Here is a 21,909-nt window from a genome sequence, read left to right on the forward strand (position 1 = left end):
ATTGCATTCATAGCAGAGTGAGAAGAGGAGCTCAGCTTTAGGAGGGGACCATATAACTTACAGATGTGAGCATCTTGGCAGGGGGAAAAATGAGGGGACCCACAGCTGGGCCCTGCGGGACACCAGAGTGAGTGAATGGAAATGGATCCCCATCAACCACATTTATAAGACAGCATTGCCATCCAGCAGAATATAACGATAACACTCGACGTCATTTATAATCATATTACCTATACATCTCCTCACCCCGGGGACAGATGAAGAAAGTGCTTCTATCATAAATATTTGGAGGAAGCCTATGTCAGAGCCCTGACCTTTGTCATCAACCATAGTGCAAATCTACTTAAACAATAGACTAATGCTCTAACTGGGCATGCTAGGAATGATGATTAAAGTAAGGCTTACAGGAGACTTTTGCCCAAACCCTTTTTTGCTTGTTTTTCTAAAGCAATAAAAGTCATATGGTGTGTCCTTCAGCTGGGCACATTAGAGGTTCACAGAAGTGCTGCAGTAAATAACACGGTGTGTCTGTTAATGCCCCAGTGCGGCCATACTGTTGGTGACAGAGGCCTGAAAACATAATGTCATTACTTATTCCGCACCCAGTCAGGCCCCAGCATGCTCCATTAATTGTATGGGGGAGAGGTCAATGTGACTATCATATGGCAGGGAGAAAGTCTGTGTGTAGAGAGAGAGAGTGTAGAGAGAGACAGAGAGAGACAGAGAAACAGAGAGAGAGCGTGTGTGTATGTGGTCCTATAGGTTAGTTATCAGTGGTGAATACTGAACAGAAACAGGGTGATTAGTCACAGATCTTCACAGTTTTTCAAACACAAAACTGTACACTGAGACGAAGAGTCTCACCTCATATCATGCTGAATGGAAAAGATCTACCTTGTGATTTTGGAGGATCCTTAGTGAGGATGGCTCTGAGAATAATAGCTTGCTCATATTCACTGAACTGTTTCTCACAGATACTGTTTATCCAAATAGTACATCCAGTCACAACCTCAGACAGCTTTAACTCGCTGCCACAGCAACGCAGAGGTGAAAACAGAGGTGAAGCATACAAGAAACCACAGTTCAAAATGTGCAAGTCACAGGCCTGCCAGCAAAGCAAACACATCTCTTCCCCTGGCAGAGTGGTCCAGGAAAGGGAGGTGCGCTGCGCTGTGTTTATGACCGGAGCTGCAGCAGACTGCAGACCAGAGTGTTGATCTCTGTGTGATTGACAGGGAGCTCTGGGCTGATGTGGCTGGCTGTCTGGAAGACTGACCCTAGGCGAGCACGACCAGACAAGATCTCCTCATACCGGTCCGTCTTTCCAGACAGCAGGGCGGCGCAAACAGCCGACATCTCCATAACTCATCTGCCCTCTTCAGGCACCGACTGCACCAGGCACCCAAAGCAATAGCAAACAGGTACAATGAACTTCCAGTCTTGCTCCACTGTTTGTTTGGGAACCCTCGTCATTTATTTTCCTTTTCCTTCCTTCACAGGCGACAAGCTGTTAAATGGAAAGAATTAGGATTTGAGGTTCCTATCCCAGTGGCCAAGAAAGGGTCCTTAAGAGTTCAGTAACCTTCAACATGAACAGAATACCAGCATAGTGATCCTGTAAAGGTATACAGTCAGTACAGAAACTCAGTAATCTATCTTGATTTTGTGTCATTTTTCCAATAGCGACTGGAATGTGTGCCTCATGGAGGCTTTCTGAGAACAGGGTCCTGGACGCTGAGTTATGTTTTGGTCCCGCTGTGACCCAGTGGACCAGCAGGGTCAATGTACCTGAGGGTTGACAGAGCAGAAGTGGGTCAGACTGAAGGGGGCGAGGGGGAAGGGGGGGACCGTGTCAAAGCGACGCCCCTGTTCCTGTCTGCCCACCTCATCTTTCTCCACACCCTCCTAATCCCCATCCAAGGTTTCTGAGTAATGAGCTGTTGTGGTAGGGCGGTGGGCACGCCCCCCCGCAGCGATGGGATCAGGGAAAGTCTGGCCTGAGTGACAGCAGGACGCACATGCCAAGGGAAGCCCAGTGGGGGAGGTCCGGGAGTCTCAATAAAGCTTATTAGCAGGGAGGAGAGGACCTCTGCAGTCGCTAACAACTTCAACCTGAGTCTGAGAGACAGCTCAGTTCGAAACTCTGCTTGCTATAAAATGGCCTGAGAAAAGAAGGTGTTCATGGAAAGTCCTGTTCAGTTATACAGTCTAATGTCTAAGAAATAATGCACTGACACATAAAAGTTATCCTGACCATTTGTAAGTCGGATCTAATTTGGTAGATTGTGCTCAACATTTCCTCCTATGGGTCCTGAGTCTGACAATGTTTGTTATCACTGTTACACAGGCAGTGGCATGCAACAGTGACCTCAGGCAGCGCATCATTAGTGTTGTCCTTGGTTACAAAGAGCGCAGACCCAGACTGGTCTGTATCCACTAAGGGTGCAGACAGAAACTTCCAATTGTTTAGCCCTGTTCAGCAAAAGACTTTGTCACCCCTCACTAATTTATTGTCCTTCTCCAGCCAATAGTGTTGTGCATTCCACTGACAACTAATATTTGCTTGAACCCCCTGACTTGTAAAGTATAATTCACATGGAACTTCTCGGTTGGTAGCACTGTCCTAATTTGAAATCTAAATAAACATCTATTCAAGCCCCTTTCTCATACGAAAGTCAACTTCGCTCTGAGGCGAGCATCACTGATGGTGTTCCAGTGAAAGGAGAGCTTATGCAAAATGAGTGAGAAATTAAAGAGAGAGGGAGTAGGCAGTAGACAGGGCGAAGAATGAGTCTAGTCAGATGGGTTCCTCTGTTGGACAGAAATCTGTAATTGCTAATTTAGTATAATCATTCTGCGGACCACCCGGCCTGGAGGTTGTTCTTCTAAAACCATTGAGAGGTCTGGCCCATCAATCAAAGGCTGGGAGCCCTACACTGTCCCCAGGGATCTGCCTGGGAGGCAACCTCAGCCCTGGGCTTATCCCTTTAACTGACTGGAAAACCTGAGAACGAGAAAGGAGGGATGGATGCAATCCATGGGGTGGGAAAAAGGAGACAGTCTTCCTTTCCATTCCATTGGGGGCCACTCTATAGGAAAACAACCAACACCCAAGCCAAGACCTCTTCAGGACCCCTTCCAGCAATTTGCTTTCTGACAAAACGCCACGGGACAAACTGGTGCCGTGGAGAGAAAATCGGGGGCAAACAGAGCTCTTTAATCACTATGGAGTATCAAAGATGACAAAGCCATCTCCCCTTGGCCCTTGGGCCAATGGTTGATTGGAGCAAACAGCTTAAAGGGAAGTCATTTGCTTTCAAAGCAGAATGTCTCCTTGGCACGCGCCACATTTGCCAATCTGGCATGGTCCATATCACAGACCCTGTAAATAATGCGTCCCTGCCAGTGGGGCAAAGGGGAATCAGACGAGACAGCCACATGGGCCTAGTATCAACATCCTACTGATGACATAGACACAGACTCAGACACAAAATAAATGTACAAGCTATGAGTTATTTGCTCAATCATTGACAGCCTTAGCTGTGTACTCGTATCATATTTCTGCAACTGGGCCATCCCATGGCACATGTGAAACAACAACAAAAGCCTTTGATGAAGGGATTATTTCATTTTTCTGCTACATTAAATCCTTACTCAAAACATACTTTTCCGTGTTTCTATTCACACAACCATTTTACATCTTTGTTTGTAGTTTGACAATTTCTCTTTACGCCCTTCTCCAAGATGCTGATGGCAGTATAGCGAGGATCAAACACACATTCAAAACAGACCCACATTCCTCTATAATCTCTCATTCTCTGTGGAATATTTACCACTAGGGCTGGTGCCAAAAGAAGACATGCCATGGTACATACCCCATAAAAAATAAGCTTTGCTTAGCGTGCATCTTATTAAGCAATGCAACACAATGTTCATATCCATGTGCCTCCAACTAACTGGCGTGGTGCCTTGTACCATGGGACAGATAACTGGGTTATATTTCTCAAAGTGATTGGGTCTGCTCAGCCCTGATTAGCCACACTGCTGTCCACCTAATAGATTCCATCACTCTAGTTGTGGCGGGATAAAGCTAAATCAACATCAATGAATCACAATCTGTCGAAGCGGTGTGACGTCTCTATCTAATCACCACAAGAAGCTGCTATGGAATGGAAATGTTGGCACGGAGCAGCGCATCTGTTCTCTCGCTGCCTTTTTCTGAGACAAAGTCATAGCATCTCTGGTTTTAGTTGGTCATTAACAAGTGTTCATGTTTGATCAGCGCTAATAAAAAGTAATAAGCGCAGGCTTTGGCCCCTAGATGAATGTCATATTAAATGTCTGTGGAATGGATGGGAGATTTGGGGGGGATGAGTTCATGTGGGAAGATCTGGAAGTTGTGGAGGTCTGGGCTCCCTCCCTCTTCTCCTCATCTGACTTTATTGATCTAATGCTCATGAAGAATAGCGCTCTCATTACAGAGAGAGGGAGAGACGGGGAGTGAAACAGACAGACAACTCCCACAGATAGAAGAGTGAGGTGGAGCAGAGGGCGGGGCAAAGGCAGTGACATCATGATGACCTCGTTGGCCCAGGGAGGTAGAGGTAGAGGAGGCCAAGGCTCCTGTGGGTGGGGTGATTTATTTAGGCCCAGGGGACCTCTGATCTGGCTCCCTGGGAAGCATCCCAGCATCGCAGAAAGGGAGAGTCACCAAGAGGGAAGCTGCCCAGCAATGACAGATGTGCAGACGAATGGCTTATGGAATTCCATTAGCTGTGAAACTCACAGTTGGGGAGGGGCTGCCAGCTAGGCCAGCACAATTATACAGTGTCATTGAGTCATGCCAACACTACAGAATGGGTCAGACTCAGGCCACAGCAAATGGCCTTTACTTGGCTTCGGGTTTCCCAGGGAACCGCAGATTACTTTACTGATGGAAATTCACCCTGAAGTCATCCCCAGGGTAGAACAAACAGCTCAACCCTGTGAGCTTTGCTTTTCAAGGATAAGCTTCCTCTCAGTCATACAGCGCACTATGTACAAAGACCTGGATTCGGTTTCTGCAGTGTGCTTCACATGGGACTTGTGTGAGCAAATTTGCCTGTGTGCATCAATTCCCCACTCACCTATTCCCATTCCCCTCGGCTCAAACAATCAGCGGTTATCTCTGAGACTCGAGGACAGTTTTAACTGCCTCCATGTCCGCTCCTGTCAGAAAACACAATTCAAGATCTAACCAGTTTGAAATCCAAACAAGGTCCAGGGCAGTTTTTTTTCTCTCCGTCTCATCAGAACCAGGAGTTGAATACAGCCATTCTGTTTGATCTGGATCTCATTATGGGCCAGGAATGTTCAGCATGTGAGTGTTAAGGGCAGTGGCTCCTACAGTGCTTCAGCTTCCACTGTGTGTGGACTGATGGGACACTTATTGCTATCCGTTCCTCCATAACACCCACTTCCTTCAAATACATGCACAAACACAGACACACAGACAGACAGACAAAAACACACACACAATCCACACACACGCTTTCCCTATTTGCTACTTTCTCCACAACAATAACATGAAAGCGTGTAACACAGAGCCACTGCAGCTTCCTCTGCAACAACAGCAATACATTATAAGTCTATAATAATACCTAATTGACAATATGTATCATTCAATCAATGTGTATCATTCATTGGATCAACTGATAATAAAATCAGAGTTCAGTGAGTTTCTCTTATCAAATGTACGGGGACTGGATGACATGGTGTGGAAGCAGCATGGGACCAGAATGGGAGGACAGACAGAGATACTGTATCTCAAGCTAATCCAAGACATTAAATGAGACTCTCTCCAGGCTTGCTAAACAGCCATTAAACTGTGGTCACACTGGCATCCTCTTCAGATGCAATAAAAGATCTCGCCAGCGGCCCCCTGAAGCCGTGATGCTTGTTCTCAGTCAACATTGGCCGGCCATAAACTGACCGATGGAAGCGTCACACCCCAAAACACAAACTGGGCTTTCATAACATCATTATCACATGCCCAACGAGGGACACAGGAGGCTCTTATAAAGCTATGTGACTTTTCCCCACATGGCAAGCCCTCCATTGACCCAGTCCCACAGAAATAAATAAAACAGCATCTTGGTTCCTTTTTCTGTGACTCTTGTCTATAGGTTAGTCACTGTATGTTACCCTTGCCCAACAAGTAACAAAGTATACATCCAGGCCAGAAAGGGAGGAATGCAGCTTACTGATGTAACCAAGTGTCTAAGAGCGTTTCTCTTATTAAAGCTTCCTCAAAGACTTCTGAGACATAGGCTTTATGACTTCATTTTGACTTCATTTTCCCTCCCTTTCATTCTCTTTATCCTTTCTTCCCTGCCTGCGTGTGACCTGGGACCCGGGCCTACGCTGCCCCCAAAACAACCACAAAAATGAGCAAATGAAGCGTTCTCTCTGTTTCTCCCCCAAACTTCAAAGGAGGGAGGAGAGGAAAACATCTGGGAGCCAAAAGAGATCGTGCCGGGGACTTAGGAGAAGTAGGAATCTGGCACGTCGAGGGAGATAGGGAGCGGGAGAGAAAAGAATGGATCGGCATCGATGATAGATGGAGGAGACAGGGAGGGATGATGTCTGCTTCTGATTAGGGTCTGGTCAGACGTTAAACAGGGAACGAGGTATGACAGCGGACTGTGACAGCCAATTGACATCTCCCATTGCCAGGCATCTCCATAATAGGATTAAGAGTACTGGGACACGAATAGGAGCAAAGTGTCCCCATGAGCCACCACAGTTGCTCCCCATGGGGCCTCAATAACAAGTCCTGGACAAGCCCAAGGACGTAATCAAGTGCTCCAAATAACAACACAGAGCTGCCAGGACGAGTGAGAGTCTCAATCCAGAGTGAGGGGCACAACCACCCATCCAGCCATCCAGCATACAGCCACCCGCTGCTGCTGTTTTTCAAACCTACCGCAGCGGGTGGGGAACGAGCTGAACCGCGGCTGCTCATTTCCCTGCTGTTTCAAGGCCACGCTGGCTCGCTCTGCCCGCAGGGTGGGTGGCACTCCTGCCAGGCTCTCATCTTCATGCTAAATGTGTTTTCATTTGGTTCCCTGTTTGGGTTTTATGGAAGCGAAAACAGCTTCATTTTTACAACAGGGTGCATGGGCGAGTCACGCAGCTGCCTCAGCGGAGTTTACGAATCTAATGAAGACTGCCATGTGCTGGGATTAAAAAATCATCATCAGTCATCAGCATTGTTTAGGTCTGCAGTAGATCCACCAAGTAGACGCAACTGCAGCTGAGTAACATGACAATCATCATTGACCAAATAGAATAGAATAGAATCAAATCGAATAGAATAGACCTTATTCCCACAGCAGCCATTTTTAATTTATGTCACACTCATCGTCATCTCTTCTGTTGTGTACAAAGATGCAAGTCATACATATATCAGCAATCATTTGTCATTTATCATTTCATAGGTGCACAATTTAAGGTAATATATTTGGCCCACGATAGCTGAATCTAGCCTAGGTAGCGAGCTAGTAGCTAACTAGCTAGTAAGCTAGCTAACCTCCCTACTAAATTCAAGCAGTTGTTGTTCCCAAGATTGCTAGCTAATTTGATAACTGTTCTCACTTTTTATATGCATTGAAGTAAGCTAGTTAATGCCAATCTTTCAGGTAGAGTTTCCCACCCCAAGAGTGACTTAAATTCAAAATTCCAATATGACTTAATTCTAATCTGATCTAACAGAATAGAGTCTTTTACCCAATAGAATTAGATTAAATTATAATTAAGTCATATTGGAACAGAGCATAACACAAAATTGTCCAGATATGATGGCTTTGGTCAGAACAGTTTACCTGGTTTGGTTGGACACTTTTGGCACTTGTTGAGACCCCAGGAGGCACCCACACTTCCACAGCAATCATCCTGTTTGGTTAGGCCTGGCAGAGGCTTCCCACACTACAACAACAACACACATCTGGGTTAAATCTGAGAATGAATTTTCAGAATGAGTGTTTTATGTGTGTTTGTGTATGTGTGTACGAGTGTGTATGTGTGTGTATGTGTGTGTGTGAGCACACGCGCATGGGTGAGGGAGGCACGCCCACGCTTTGCACGCTTCCTTGTATGTGTGCAAATGTGTGTGCATTGGCAAGTAGAGAATTTGTGAGTGTGTTTGTGTCAGAGTGTGCGTGTATACCTATCTGCAAGGACAGAGTGAACCAGACACATCTGAGACTGGTTAGCTTGAGGAGGACATAAACAGTGAGCCTCAGGAATAGCTATGCTCCTGGCATGCCTCATTAAGGAGCTTGGCTAATTGTGAAGAGAGATTCCTATCAAACCTCACTTACTGGATTCTTGGCAAATGGAGATTTATGAAATTCAAGAAGCAACAGAGAGGACATTTTTCTACGGAACACCAAACTGGCATACTGGCAAAGGCAGAGGGAAAACTACAGGCAGATGCTTTTGCATGCTTCTTTTCTGGGGACAATTCTATTGGGGCTCTCAAAAGCCAATTCGAAACTGACTGGAAGGTTTAATTTCAACCTCTCTATGAGACCAGAGCAGGGAAAATGGGAGTTGTACTCCAGCATAAACAAACTTGTTCAAGGGATAAAATTGGCTAAAAACTATGGATCACTTTGTTGTTGAGACTGGAAACATGGAGGCTAAGATTCAAGCATAGCATCTTCTCACAGCCAAGCCAACAGATCCTGTATTAGACTTCAGATAAGCCAAACTCACGCACTCTCACTAAAGTCTCTCTCTCCCTCGCCCCACTCTTGTTTTTTTTCCCTCCTCTACAAGTCTGTGACTTAACTCATGAATGTGACATCCATACATTATGCTGGCCAGGCAAAGCACAGTAAATCTAGTACAGTACGTGCCATACTGTACGCATGGTACCAGAATCACTGTGTGAAAAGCCTCCCCCTCTGTGTCACGATGGGAAGGACCACATGGGGTGGATTTCAAGCTTAACCTTTGTCCTCCCGGCTCATCCTAACTCATAACATGCCTACGTTGGGGAACTGGTGGAACATGAGATGACCAGTCTGTTCAGAGCTCGTAAATCCTGGACGCAACATAAATCAGAGCCACAGGCCCACTTCCTGTATGGGACAGCAGCGATCACAGAGGAAGACAGAGATGGGAACATAATTTTGCCTGTGGTAAAACAGCACTGGCTCCCCCTGGTTTCACCCCCTATGACAGACCAGGATACACCAGGTGGCTAAGATCAGCTAGAGACCACAGTGGACATAGTGTGTGACTGTACTGGGCTTTGCTTAGCACTTTACCTGTCCATCAACGGTCTCCTGGAAACACCTTCCCACATATCCATTCTGGCGGTTTTGCGGTCTGGCGTGGCCATTGCCATTCCCATTCCTGTGTGGGTGTCCATTGCCGTTCTCATGGGTGGGTTCATTATGATGCCCGTTCCCATTCCCAGGCTGGGAGCGCTGCTGGACGGAGTGAGCCCCCTCAGTGGTGGTGGGTCTCTGACCGGGTCGCACCCGAGCTACCTGGTGGATGTGGACCTCGGCCTCCGGAGGGTGCTGGATGTGGACGTTAACCAGGGATGGGTGGAGAGACACTGGAGGAAGAGAGAACACACACACACACAGTTTATACGATATAGTGGATAGTTTATAGTTTCAAGTTATGACAGAAGCATCTTCAGCCAACAGATGAAGGCTGTATACATATACTGCACTTTGAGAACCATCAGCAAACATTCTACACAAACTTCTTTATCGAGTTGTGAAATCTAAATGGGGAATTGCCAGTAGGAAAGACACTATTAAGATACGACAAAACAATAACAAAAAGACCTTTATGCTCTCTGGCTTAAATCAAACTCGTTTTTTAAGACACAAAACAGATTTGTTGAGGAGTTGAGGAGATGTTGCAATGTGGAGAATGAGCTCTTTTGTCCTTCTGACACTGGAGAAGCATCTATCTTCAGGGAGTGCCAGGGCTTTTTCCCAGAACCCTGACCCACTGTCATAAATCATAGCCTCACAGACAGAGGTGAGTGTGTGATGTAGGGCGGGGAGAGTCCGTCAATGTACGCCTTATCAGGAGACCTAGACATGACACCGCCTCCATGCTCTCATACAGACACACTGACAGGAGGGATCACGCCTTTGTTGTGACATGACAACACAGACATGTGGCCCCTGTCATTAAATTATAATTATTTATGTATTTTATGTCAAAATGGGGGGCTGGAAGAATTTGAATAGGATTCACGAGATCTGAAGCCGAGCTTCTGCTTCTACTTACTGTTGGACAGAGAGATTGAGAGAGAGGAGGAAATAAAAAATAGAAACCGGGAAAGATGGAAAAACAGCAAAACTTTCTCTTTCATATTTGCTGTTCTTCATGATGTTGGTTAGAGCCACACTCTGTTTCTAATATCCACTTCTGCTGATAAAAGCAGCACTGTGTGAACAATATGAGGGCTTCCACTGAGTCATCCATTACTTATTCTGCTCAAAATAGATTCTGACCTCCACTGCTGGCCCACAGAGGCAAAACGCTGCACAGTAACCAGACTGCTGCACGTCAAAGAATATACTTGTGTGTATTCAAAAACCATCAGAACAGCTAAGGAGGGCATGATGAACTGTGCTCATAAAGAGAAGCGGTGCAGTCAGCAGTGGTCAGTGAACGCACCCGCCCTCCTATTGAACCAGAGCACTGGGTGATTACCTTGCTGATTGGACAGTGGCAGGGTGTACATGGAGTGGGAGGGAGAGTTCGGTCCCAGTTGACTGGCATCTTTACGGCTGTGGGGGGTGGGTCTGCTGGGGGGCGGGGCTGGCAGGTGGCAAAACTTCCCCGTTGAGTTTGACGGACACCAGCACTGGTCCCTGCCGATGCAGCGGCCTCCATTAAGACAGGGGATCTGACAGAAGACTGCAGAGGAGAGAGGGAGAGAGAGAGAGAGAGAGAGGGAGGAAGGGGGTTGTCAGAGGAGAGAGAGAGCAAGACGCATAAATGGGTCATTAACAGTGAGAGAGACTCGTTAGTGTATGCAACCGCCACTTTTAATTGCGCTGATTTATGCATCCTCATACACAGGGATCTGTAGCAGTAATGAGAAACAGGAGGGGTAGTCCTAATAGGAAGAGTATGGGCTGAGGCTTCATGTGGATAGGCTGCGTTTGCAGATGGTTAGTAATGGTCATGCTGTTCCCTGCTCCTCGCACTACCAGACACCTCATTCCACATGAAGTTTATGAAGTTTCAACTTTGCCCTGAGGACAGACAGAGCCATGGCATTGGCCCTCATGCCGCACCTCCTCCGCTGACATGTTTAGCCTCGCATCAATAATTACATTACTCCTGTAATCTGCTAGTAATGACACAGAGCGATGATTCATCCTGTAATTCAATGAAAACAACAAGTGCATGCATATCTGTGTGGAACACCTGCTTTGCTGGCAGCGGGAGGGAAAAAAAAGAAATTCCCAACTATCAAATCTTGTACAAATTTTCAAAGGAGCAGCAACTGGCTCTTGAGGATATAAGTAAATTGAATCCCAAACATGCTTAGCCTACAGTTTGATTTATATTCTGCAGTCTACCATGGAGAGAGAGGGAGAGTCAGAAAGTCAGAGAGAGGAAAGGCCAGCATTGGCCAGATGGTGTTTGACAGTAGTGCATTCACAGCCCTTTCATTGGCCTTATCTTTTGGCATGAGGGGTGGGTGCCAGCCCAGCAGCACCCTAAATACCTGGGCCTGCTCCCATCTACAGCATCGCTCTGACCTGACCTCACCTAACTCAAAAACTTCAAAGACCCTCAAATGAAAAATCTACACAACCGTGACCAATAAAACAGAAACATTCTGGGGCATAAAGGATGAAAAAGTGAAGCACCATTTTTTAGGCTCAGCAGTACCACACACCACAAATATGAGGACTGTATCACCAGACAGACAGTTAGAGATATGGATGGCCTACATACTAAGAGATGAAAGAGGAGGCTAGTGATGGAAACATGCTGTGAGCTGCATCCCGTCCGTCTCATTGAGGCCGACAGACAGTAACGCAGTAACAGGGTGCAAACAGAGCGCAGTGAGAAGCTGGACGGTCTCGATGGCATGTAGGGAATGAGCTTCCTGTCACAAAGCATTAACAACAGTGAGAGTGGAGGAGGAAGAGAAGGAGGGATGGAATGAGGGGATAGAGGAGGAAAGGATAGGGGAATAAAAGAGAATATGAGAGAGCAGAATGTGGCTGGAAAATGGAGAAGAAAAGAGGGAGAGATACACTGGGAATGAGCGAGGAGGAAGAAAAGGATGTGAAAAGAGAGAGAGAGAGAGGGAGAGAGAGAGAGAGAGAGGGAGAGAGAGAGGGAGAGAGAGAGAGAGAGAGAGAAAGAAAGGGAGAGAGAGAGGGAGAGAGAGAGAGCAAGGTCTGGAGTCGGTGTCCAGACACACAGGAAGGCCTCCTGTGATTAGACATGCTGGCTAAATTATCAGCTCAGAAAGGCTATTAATTCCTCTCAATGTGGGACGCAGGCCTGCACAGGTCTGTCTCAGGTCTGTCCCACCACAGCATGGGGCAGGAACTATTCTTAGACAACAACCTACTGTAGACTCTGTTTGTCTGTCTGTCCCTTTAACAACCTCTAACAACCAAACACACACTGACACGCACACACACACACTTCTCACTCAATAAACAGACTCCTACCCCATCTAATATTAGGCTTTAAAGTAAGCGTTGCGCGCCGGGTGCGTATCAGGGGAGCCTGTTATAATTATCCAGCCAGATTTTACCGCCCCGCGTAGGGAACATAACAAGAGCATGAGATAACTGTTTGCTGTCCACTTGACATTCCTCGACGAACACGCACAACCAAGCAATAACAAGATGCCAGTTTAAATGGAAAGCAATCCCCTTTTAACACATTCTTTAACACATGCTTTACATAATGAACGAAGATTTCTAGAGAATAAAACTCAAGGAAGACGCGGAGGTGCCAGGAATGTAATCTTGTGGAAGGGGCTCTGCCAGGCCGCTGAAGTGTTTGGAATATCTACATCATGTTCCAAAAACCCATTAATGGACACATAAATCTGCAACATCAACCTGTTTATATATTCATAACTCAGCTAGGTCCTCCCCAAAGAGGCTAGTGCGTTTAAGTGGAGGGCGGCGGCATGTGTACATGTTTGTATGTGCGGATGCTTATAATGTACGTATGTCTGTTTGAGTGTGTATTTAGGTGAGTACACTCTATTGTATGTGGAGTGGAGGGGACTTGTGTGTGTGTGTGTGTGTGGTATGTGCACCCTTCACCTCTAATCTACCAGTACTAATTAGTCTTAGCTGGATCCCTTAAAACTGATGAGAAAGCTAAGAAACATGGGGAGACCCTACCCTTGGCATTGACCCCCGCCCCCCACCCACACACACCCTCCTATCCCCCACCTTCCCATAGACACTTCGCTCCCGTGTGAGTTCGGAGCAAAGCCCCCTGGATAAATGGCAGGTTTAATGTAATCCCTATAAAATCCAGTTCACGCTGCTACTCTTTCTCTCTTTCTGCCTCTCCCTCTCTCTTTCAGTCGCTCCCGCTCTCCCAGGGAGCACGTTAAATGGTTAACGGCGGGGCCCGAGCGTGAGGTGTAAACCACAAAGAGATGGGGCTAAGTGTTGGGAGCGTGGGACCACCGGCTCCACGTGTGGGTGAGGTGGTGGGGGGGTGGGTTGGGTCGGGGGAGATTAGCCCCCTTTTACTGAGCCTGCTTTTAATCCGCTCTCTCCCTCTTTCCTTCTCCCTCTCTCTCTCTCTGTCTCTCGCTCTTTGACAGTGAGATTTTTACCATAGTGCTCAGCTTTAATCTCCTCTACTCTACCTCCTCTCCGTGCTTGGTATTCACAATAGACAGCATGCCACTGGGAACCCATTTTGTCAAGCTCACCCCATAAAAAAGAATGAGAGACCAGAGGAGAGACACAAGGAAAGTGAGAGAGAACAAGATAATGAACACGAGAGAGAGAAAGAGAGAGAGAGAGGGAGAGAGAAAGACAGGCAGAAAGAGATGGTTAGTGGGACCCGAGTCAACACTCACAGAGTCGGAAGCCCTGGTTCTTTGGCTGCTGCTGCTGCTGGTTCTCGCTGTAGACCGTCGTGGTGTCTCCCTTCTCGCAGCTGTTGTAGCAGCGCCCGCCGCTGCACACCCTGCGACACACCATGGGCGTGAAGACGATCTTAATGCGGTCCAGGCTGGAGGTGAGGTTGGCCCCTGGGAAACAAACACACACCTGGTTGAGAGGCAGCAGCAGCAGCAGTAGCGATAAGCTGGAGAGGAGCTGCATCCTTCCTGCCTCAGCCCTCTGTGACACACTCCCTGCCTGGGTAAGGGGAGGTTTATAAGCGTGCGAGGGTGTGTGTGCCAACGGCTGGCCAGTGGCACGTTGCAGCTGAAAGAGCGATGTGCCACAGACCAGCGAAAGGGGGGAGAGAATACTATTAGGTATTGGGCGGGCCTCCAACCCCTTTATCTTTGGGAGAAGGTGTTTTGGATGTGTGTGTATGTGTGAGAGAGACAAAGAGAGCACGAGTGAGAGAAAACGTTGTGTAATGGTGGGAAGCCGTTCAACAGCCGTTGCCCTGGTAGAGGGGTAAAAAACAAGAGAAACTTGGACAGCAGACAGCTGCGTCTGGTGCATAGTGGATCAGGGAAAGATGAGGCGGTGAAAGGAGAATGAAATTAGGAAAGACAAGGTCATGTTTCATGTTGTTGTGGGTGGGGGTGCCAGGGTGAAGTGCCTGTCATGTGGCAGAGGTGACGGTGCAGATTCCCAAAGATATCAAGGCATGTAACTCACACTTGTGCAACTCTCTCTCTCTCTCTCTCTCTCTCTCTCTCTCTCTCTCTGCCTGTGTGTCTTTCATACACAATCCACAAAAAGACATAAGCATGAAAGGAGCACAACATACAAACATACATAAACATACACTCTGCACACTCCTCTCCTGCAGCTGTGTGTTTGTGGACCGGATCGCCACTGCTCCAGAGCAGAGAAAACACACACACACACACACACACACACACACATGCACATGCACACGGCTGGGATATCAAACGTCTGTCGCTGGTGTGATGCAAACCACTAAGGGGGTGGTGGGGAGTGGTGGGAGAGAGGAAGTGCAGCCTGGGTCCCTGCCAAGCTTTTTTTTTCTGTGTCTAATGTTCCATTCAGCGATGACACCAGAGGATGTGTATGTATGTATTCTAGCCTCTATGCTTTGCGCCAAAATGGGCCGTGTTTGTTTTGACGTGGCTAGGGAGAGTGGAAATGTTAAGTATGCATGTAAAGTGAAAACAGATCCCAGTTTTGCAATATTCATCATGTACAGTAGATACGTATATAGTCAGTAGGTACAGTAGATATGTAATGTTACTTTCTGCTTGACTTTACCTGCTGGTGATAATGCATTGTTGAACTGCTGTCCATGCAGATGGCCGTTGTTGGTGGGTCTGTTGGGGGAATGGCCGTGTCTGTGTCCATGCCAGTTTCCGTGCTCAACGCCATGGCCGTTGCTGTACCCGTTGCTGCTGGGCAGAGCGTTGGAGGTGATAGGCCCGATGGATGATGGGTAGCGCTTCACGGTGCGGGAGGTCCCAGTCTGCTGCGGGGAGGAGTCGGGGGGTCCCCGTCTCACTTGGGTCCTGTCAGTCACATCATACAAGACATAAACATATGACCTCAGACTAAACTCACACATATATATACACATATAGATACACCCACCAGCAACCGACGTGCATCACCGTGTAATCCATTTAAGCACGATCAACGTGTGTAACATAAGATACTATGCCTGAGAGAGACACATGCTGTCTTAGGTCATAGCATTGCTTAATTGATTTTATAGATGAGACACCACGATTTGGACATAATTTGTTTTAATTAAATTAATAATATCATATCCTTCTTTAAGCATGTGTTTCTCAACTAACATCTGCTATAAGTCAGAGAGGCACGACCCTCACTAATTAATGAAAGATTCTGTTTGGCATTAAAGACATTTCGTAAGAGAAGACCATTCATCGCTGATTAACAGAAAATAAAGCATCCGGCAGCCAGTGGGAATAAGACTCACAATTCCCCGTTGGATTTGTGTGTGTGTGTGTGTGTGTGTGTGTGTGTGTGTGTGTGTCTGTGTCTGTGTCTGTGTGTGGCTGGTCTGTTTGTCTCAGAGATGTGTGTGTGTGTCTGTGTCTGTGTGTGGCTGGTCTGTTTGTCTCAGAGATGTGTGTGTGTGATTAAACAAATTAGATCTTCCCGTCAGAGCTACAAAACCTTTCCGTCACCCATTGTGTGTGCTTGACTAGATTATGAACTCCCTGTTCTGTTTGACTGGTCTGCCAGCCGGGGAGCAACATCCTGAGTGTTACACAGGGCTAGAGGAAGTATTAAAGCTAGGGTCGGAGAACAAAGCCCGACCAGGGTTGCGAGAGGCACGTTTTTTACCGGTGAGCATTTGATTTGGGTCAATTACTGACCCAGTGGTGTGCGACCTGGAAGCTGAGCTCATGTGAGCAGCCTGAGGGAGGCGCGTGCCTGCGAGAGAGCCAGACGGTCAGACAGCTCTACCTGGGCCCTCAGGGTCTAGGAAACCTCAGGGAGTGTAGGGATTCAGCCTTATAAAAAAACATCTGGATCTCACTGGTCTGCACTGACTGACAGTCAGCAGAGCAAGACAAAGAGGAACCAGGCCAGATAGATCAGAGGAACAGCTCTACAAAGCACACCTGTGGCCCTACAAGGTATTTGAGGCTGTAATCAAACCCCAAATTAGGAAATAAACCGTGCATTAACATTTATTACATGTGGTTTAAGCCACACACCACGTATTTACATGGTGTGTGGAATCAGCTCTGCCGACCCAAAGGCAGACACAATGATAATCAGGCAAACAAACACACGCGCACGCGCGGGCGCTTGCACGTGCGCATAAATGCATACGTGTACACACACCCTGTCCCAGCTGTGCTAGATGCAGCACAAGTCTCGGCATGTCTCTTTATTCACAGAGCACAAAACCGCATTCCTGCTGCCAAGGAAACAGGACAGTAAATGAGAAGGGGAAAAGGGAGACAAACAACATTTGATAATGGTCCGTCACGTCATCTCTTCAGCAGGCAGGCAGCACCTATGGCTGACAGCTGCTGACCCAGATCCTGAAACTCCAGGGCGGGTTCTGCGGATAGGAAGTGACACAGGGAAACTCGAGGTGCTTGTATCAATCAGCAGTGTGCTCTGCTGAGGTGGTAAGGGGGAACGGGAGGTGGTCAGCCCATCTCCACCGGCCAGTCGCCATCATGATGGGGTTTTTCCACTGCTGACAGTGACACCTGGCCCGCACGCATCCTGCCTCTCTTCCTAGGCTTAGCCAGATGTTACGCTCTCTGTCTCCCGCGCTTTCAATGGCAAAGCGACTTCCTCCCAGCATGAGCTCACCGCTGCCCCTCTCCGCCTGCAGATCGCAGGGTGGAGAGGGCAAGCACGACTCTCGCTCCGCGTGTTTGATGTCATCATTAGGAACTTCAAGGCCCCGGCGAGCCGACGAGGAGCGATTCCCCCCGCCTTGTTCTGGGTGACTGGAAAGCAATTTTGAAGACCTCTGCCAAGATTACATGAAACATGGTTTGAGAGACAGATGGAAAAAATGTTTTGGGTATCGAATGATGGCCATGCTATTTTAATTATATCACTGACGGCGCTGATAAAAGAGGGCTGCTGAATGAGCATATGGAACAAAGGCAGAAATGAGGCACAATGAAATTGGTGGAAAAATTTCTAGAATTTCTAGAATTTCCTCTTGCCTTCAACTTCAGCAGTGCCTGTTTGAGTCGCTGTTCACTGCTTCACATTAAAATGGCTTGAGCTGATTAAATACATTGCAGTAACAATGGCCCAAGAGAATCATTATGAACGCACATGACGTTGGGAATCGTGAGGCCAAGTCATGTTTATCATGCAGACAATGTAATTACATAAAGCACATACACCTGCGTACAGCATGTGGCTTGTCTGTGCAGTTCATGACATGCATTGTTTCATGGTAAGAACATGTGCTCAAGAAATATATTCAGAAAGTAACAGAATCACTGCTCATGCGAGTCCAAATAAGTGATCAAAGCATCAGTTTACATCTGATAGCAAAGGAGAACTCTTAACTAAGACATAAAGTCATTGGCACTGTCCGCTTTCACTCATCATTCATTTCACATGTGCGGAGGGCAATTAGAAGTAAATCTATCACATTTGAGGAAATTACAAATCACGGTGATAGCCAAGAATCTACACTGTGCAAGAAACAACACTGCCTTCCAACGCATTACAAAAGTATTACTTGGCACCGCATCGCGATGTGTCTTTGAACTCATCACAGCATTACGACATATGAATATTAGCTCTGTTGAAGGCCTGACAGGCAGCGTGAATGGCAGTTCCAGCCGCGCCCTTTGACCCAGATGAGCTGGATCAGGAGGCGGTTTGGGGCACAAACAGCACATGGTCCAGCCTTGTGAAAACACGGGCCAGGACCAAGAGCTGGAGGACCGTCAAGAAGGGGCAAAACAAACCCTCTGATCTCCGAGCCTTCTGCTGATGCTGTATCTCATAAACCGTGTTGTTAATAGAACCCAGAGAATAACACTGCCAAGCAAAATGCTAGGTACACTTTGAAGACGGAGGGGGAAGTTCAGCTTCTGTAGAGACATTCTATGAGGTGGCTTTGTGAGAGTGCCAGGACACCCTCGCACTGGGGGCTCGGAAAACACCATTTCCCATCAGCCCAGTGGTGAATGTGTTGTTTCTGTAAGTTGCCCGTTGGAAAACAGCAGCCATTAAGCTAGGCCCCAGATTCTCTATTTGTCTGATGGTCCTGTTCACACCAAACACACACACAGACACACACACACGACTGACCCAGTTCCTCTGGAATTGTTTACATCTGAAACCACCTCCTTACCCCACTCTGCATTACGGGCCCAGAACACTGTTTATCTGAAGCGCTATACAGTATCGTATGGGCAACAGCTGATTCATTCATGACCAAATGTTCAGTATCTCCAGACGTGCTTTCTTCTATCTTCTATCTCTCCAAATCTCCACATGAAATAAATCATATTTGTCAGCTAAGACTAATGTGTTTCAAACAGAGAATCTAGTTTTCTAGGGCTTAGGATGCCAAGTGGCTTGGAAAGAGGGACAGCACTGTGATATTAAACAGTTTTTCACCGGCTCTCTCAGCACTTGAAGCTCCGCACAGCTCTACCTTGGCAAAGCTCATTTTTCATCTTGATTTGTTTGAGAATACCAAAGTCCGAACCCACATCTAATGGCTTGGACTGTTGGCTTATGGCAGCTAATGCAGAAAATAGACTGATATGAAGAGCTTGTCTGGATGTTGGATGGAGCCATTTGGCATTGAACAGACTGTCTAAACAAGACCGTCTGACAGCAGGCAGAAGTGTCTGGCATGAGCATCCCAGTCTGGGTCACAACACACGACCCAGCAGCTCCCAGCTTTGTCGCCTTGCCCCGTCAAAGCGCTCTTTGTGTTGGGCCCTTATATTTAGCATTGCACTGGACATGACCTCCAGAAAGGCGAGTGGCAATCCTCTGGAACCATCTATAGGTTTGCGGCCAATCAACAGCAGAGCTGTTCTATCCTGCTCAGGAAAATCAACACCTTATTATTCTCTCTATTTAAACAAAATGTTTAATGGCTCCATTTAAACCTTTCCAACAGGGAGCCTCGTCCAAAAATCCCTGTATTACATAAGAGTTGCTCATAATTAGGGCAATTTGAAGGCTACTTGGTAAATGGGAAAGTAAATGATGGCCATCAAAGACCAAGTGTAAATCCAAGTTTACACACATTTATCTCATTCAGAGGAAGTGTAAGAGAGCATTGTTCATTTCATAGCTGGAGTCTGAATATGCAGATCATCAGTCTAATTTGGAGGAACAACAGAAATCTGGAAAATGGGCTAATTGTTAGTGAACTGTGCAAACAATAGCTCAAACAATGAAAATGTTGTACTACTCTGTCATTGCAAACACTCTTGGCAACAAAGGAAGAGAAGACTTATGAGTGTATCTGGAAAGTGTACTTGTGCACTCAAAAATTTACACAGAGCACTTTGTGGGGTGTACAAACAATTTTTGGATGCAACAAAGCATTGGCTTCATTCCAAAGCAAGTGCTCCCTCACAAATCAACAATAAAGAGACAGAGATTTGGATGCAGATTGTATGTGATATAAGAAAAAAGCATCCGTCCAAAAGAGTTTGCAAAAATGGACAGGAAGAGTCACTACTGCTAGAAATACTGTTCTTGACTTTAAAAGTTAAGGATGTCTAGTGAGGAATGTTGTTGAGGCTCTACAGCAGATGTTGCTCCACAATACACAGACTAAAGCTTGCAGACAGGGAAGCAGGGCGCAGACTGTTACAACTAGGCCCAGGAGGTGTTATTCAAGAACATTAGCAAAGACATACATACTTGACTCTTGTTAATGTTTTGCTGTTCAAAGCCCAAAAGTCTTATGAATCTCTGTGACATCCAAGACGAGACCTATGATGAAGCGAGGAATATATAAAGTGTTCCAGATTATCAAGATACTATCATAAGATAGCTATGGAGTCCAGTTGCCAAATACGAGTTGTTTTCTTCAGAATTGGATTTAGCAAAAAGGAAACTGTTATATCTGATATTTAATAAGAAACTAATAACTAATTGGATATTTCAAGGCAATTTTCTTTTTACTTTTAGCAGGTTTGGTTATTTTCCCACCCTTGATCCAGCTGTCAAGTCCATCTGGCAAAGTAGGGAAAGTTTTAATTGAGAACTTCTTGGGTCTTTGGTCTCTCTTCACAGTGTCTGTGTATTTTAGGAGGTGAAAGAAGTCTCTGCGGGTTGAGAAAGAATTAATCCTTTCTTACCCACCCAGTCAGTGCACCAAACCATCTGCACCACCAGTGGTCAAACACACTGCGGTCACACATCTCATTCCTCAGGCTTTATGCAGAGCTCGCTCATTCATCATTCACCACTGAGGTCCCAGTGTGTTTCTTTCAATAAAATCTCGAGGTTTGATCCTAAGCATGCTACAATAAATATAATATCCCTCACAACCCCGAGGGCATTTTCATTATATTGTTGTTGTGTGTTCCTCATAGCAACAAGGTCAACCAATGGCTGGGAGGTAAAGTTTGTGTTCATTGGAAATCCTAAAATAACCCAAAACCAACCTCTGTCACATTAAAGTCTGACCTTAAATTACAGCCTGTTGTGAATGTTCAATTTCTGGTGGTAAACGCTAAAAACTACAGAGTCTTGGCCTTTCTCACGGCTAGTGCTGCAAGCTAATCCTGCATGTCAACCTAGCATTACATCATCATGTTCATGCCATCAAAAAACTGTTGTTGATGCTTTTTTAGAGAACTTGCATTACATCTTCTGCCCTCAACACTGATGCGATATAAGGAGACAACATCATCATACTATAAAGCAAGGAATCTCTGTCTGTCTGTGTGTCCGTCACATATCTCGAGAACCGTTTGTCCGATCTACTTCACACTTGGCGGGTGTATTGCTGGGGACCCAAAGACATGCAGTGTCGGATTGGACACATGACACGTTCAATATTAATAAACTTTGAATAAACAAACAAACATCAATTCAACATGCAGTCACTTTTTTGCCAGAATCAGTGGATTCAAATTACTGGGAGACATTGTTTGCTAGTCAGAGCTCATTATATGCAGTATCAAAACTATTGTACTCTACAGGAGCAGCAATAAAGCAGCTGAGGGAAGCTAACTGAGTTTTATGGTTGGCTGGTGATCAC

General features: G+C 46.5%; 1 protein-coding gene across 1 annotated transcript in view; it reads right to left on the reverse strand.

The window, feature by feature from the left end:
• The window catches only part of LOC139644198 (latent-transforming growth factor beta-binding protein 2-like), an 81,129-nt gene that overhangs the window by 35,469 nt on the left and 23,751 nt on the right, over nt 1-21,909 (reverse strand). Inside the window, exons 4-8 of the mRNA XM_071519604.1 lie at nt 15,462-15,712; nt 14,108-14,281; nt 10,732-10,938; nt 9,315-9,610; nt 7,863-7,965 (exon numbers count right to left, since the gene is read on the reverse strand). Coding sequence (XP_071375705.1) covers nt 7,863-7,965; nt 9,315-9,610; nt 10,732-10,938; nt 14,108-14,281; nt 15,462-15,712 — 1,031 coding nt within the window. The remainder of the gene's footprint in view (nt 1-7,862; nt 7,966-9,314; nt 9,611-10,731; nt 10,939-14,107; nt 14,282-15,461; nt 15,713-21,909) is intronic.

Source organism: Centroberyx affinis, unplaced genomic scaffold (assembly GCF_046629955.1).
Source record: "Centroberyx affinis isolate AG114_WGS23_722 - 3 ecotype Tasmania unplaced genomic scaffold, CSIRO-AGI_Caff_v1 ptg000715l_1, whole genome shotgun sequence".
In the NCBI taxonomy this organism is placed as follows: Eukaryota; Metazoa; Chordata; class Actinopteri; order Beryciformes; family Berycidae; genus Centroberyx; species Centroberyx affinis.